At 24.7% G+C, this 1555-nt stretch overlaps 1 protein-coding gene across 10 annotated transcripts in view; it reads right to left on the bottom strand.

The window, feature by feature from the left end:
- The window catches only part of LOC102671144 (protein polybromo-1), a 13360-nt gene that overhangs the window by 3239 nt on the left and 8566 nt on the right, over positions 1-1555 (bottom strand). For 9 of the 10 annotated variants that reach the window (XR_004151555.1, XM_006623412.2, XM_031514093.1 and 6 more), the window contains 2 exons: positions 839-1021; positions 482-604 (listed from right to left, as the gene is read on the bottom strand). Coding sequence is in view for 9 of the 10 variants with exons in the window: in XM_006623412.2 (XP_006623475.1) it covers positions 482-604; positions 839-1021 (306 nt within the window). In the remaining variant the exon portion in view is untranslated. The remainder of the gene's footprint in view (positions 1-481; positions 605-838; positions 1022-1555) is intronic. The other variant, XM_031514094.1, reaches the window with a different exon arrangement.

Here is a 1555-nt window from a genome sequence, read left to right as displayed (position 1 = left end):
AATTATATAATAATAAATAATTATAAATAAAAAAAATGAAATATGTATTTCAATATGTATTTAATGTATTTAATGTATTTAAATTAATTTATAAATCGTATGTTATTTATATTTAAAAAATATTACATATAATAAAAATAATAATAAAAATAACAATAACAACAATAATAATAATAACAACAACAATGATAACAATGATAACAACAATAATAATAAGAAAAAAAAAATAAGAAGAGGAAGATTAGAATAATAATAATTTTTGTTTTAAAAAAAATATTGATAAGTAACTTTGAAAAAATTCATACTTGTGATGCATTTGAAAGGAAGATAGAAGCATGTAGAATATACTTCCTTATACAATATTTTATAAAATGCAATAAGCTTTTTTATAATATTATATTCTGAAAATTGAATTTGCATACTTTCTCTCTTCAAAAAAATTATTAAAGTAAACTAAAAATCAACAATAAAAAATAAATACCTCATTGCCAACAATTCTGCTTATCTCCCCAAAGGATGATTCAGGATTGTTTTGTGTAATCTGCGTTCGCATTTTACTCGAATATAAAATATAGCCCGTAACTAATTTCTTACCCGCCGTTTTCTAAACAGAAGAAAACACAAATTATAATATCACATATTATAGGAAAAAATATTAATATTATATCTTCAGAAAAGATCTTATAAAAATATCTAATTGTTAGATAACAAAGTTTAAACGGTGCAAAAACAAAAAAACGTATATGCTGGCATATTTTTCTAAACAAAAGTAAAATGAAATAAATAAAATATGATATATGAACAAGTTATAAGCAAATAATGTCACGATAAGTCCTACCTTTTTAGTTGATACAGGTGTTTGAGTATTGGAGAGCACCGGTTGAGCTTCTGCAGATCCAACGGACGGTGGACCACCAGCGTCCATGCTGTCCTCCCCAACTCCTACTCCTACTCCCACTCCTAATCCTACTCCCATGCCTAGTACATCGGGTTCCAGCTTCGGTAACAATGGTGATGCTTCCTATACCATTTATGTTATGTTACGTTCATTATCCGTTACCGAATGAAATTTTCTTTTTAATATTTTAGGTTGATGTAATAAATTTTTACTAACAATTTTATATAATGCTATTAAGTGACAAATTTTTCTTGAGCACAAGTATTCATATAAATATTTATTTCTCATTGAAATATAATTCTCTTTAATAGATTTAATCCGATTATAAAATTCCACTATTATTAGATATCAACATTAAGTTTAACAGTAATAAAAAACACAATTTTCAATATTTGAACTTCTTATATATGTTCTAACAAATTATAGATATTTAGGCATTAGTATTTGCGTTCCATTTAAAGCATAATATTTTATTTTTATATTATTTGGGTTAGAGTGACATGGAAGCGAGACTTTGTGGTGGTATTTATATATCATATATGTATATACATACATATTATTAGAGATAAACCCAACAGGTGCTCTGAATTTAGATCCATGAAAAACAATGTCTAATTCTATAAGTACTATATAGAAAAATAGAATTTTAAAATATTT

This window comes from Apis dorsata, unplaced genomic scaffold (genome assembly GCF_000469605.1).
Source record: "Apis dorsata unplaced genomic scaffold, Apis dorsata 1.3 scaffold_891, whole genome shotgun sequence".
In the NCBI taxonomy this organism is placed as follows: Eukaryota; Metazoa; Arthropoda; class Insecta; order Hymenoptera; family Apidae; genus Apis; species Apis dorsata.
The sequence above is the reverse complement of the archived record's forward strand: the minus strand, read 5'-3'. Positions and strand labels throughout refer to the sequence as shown.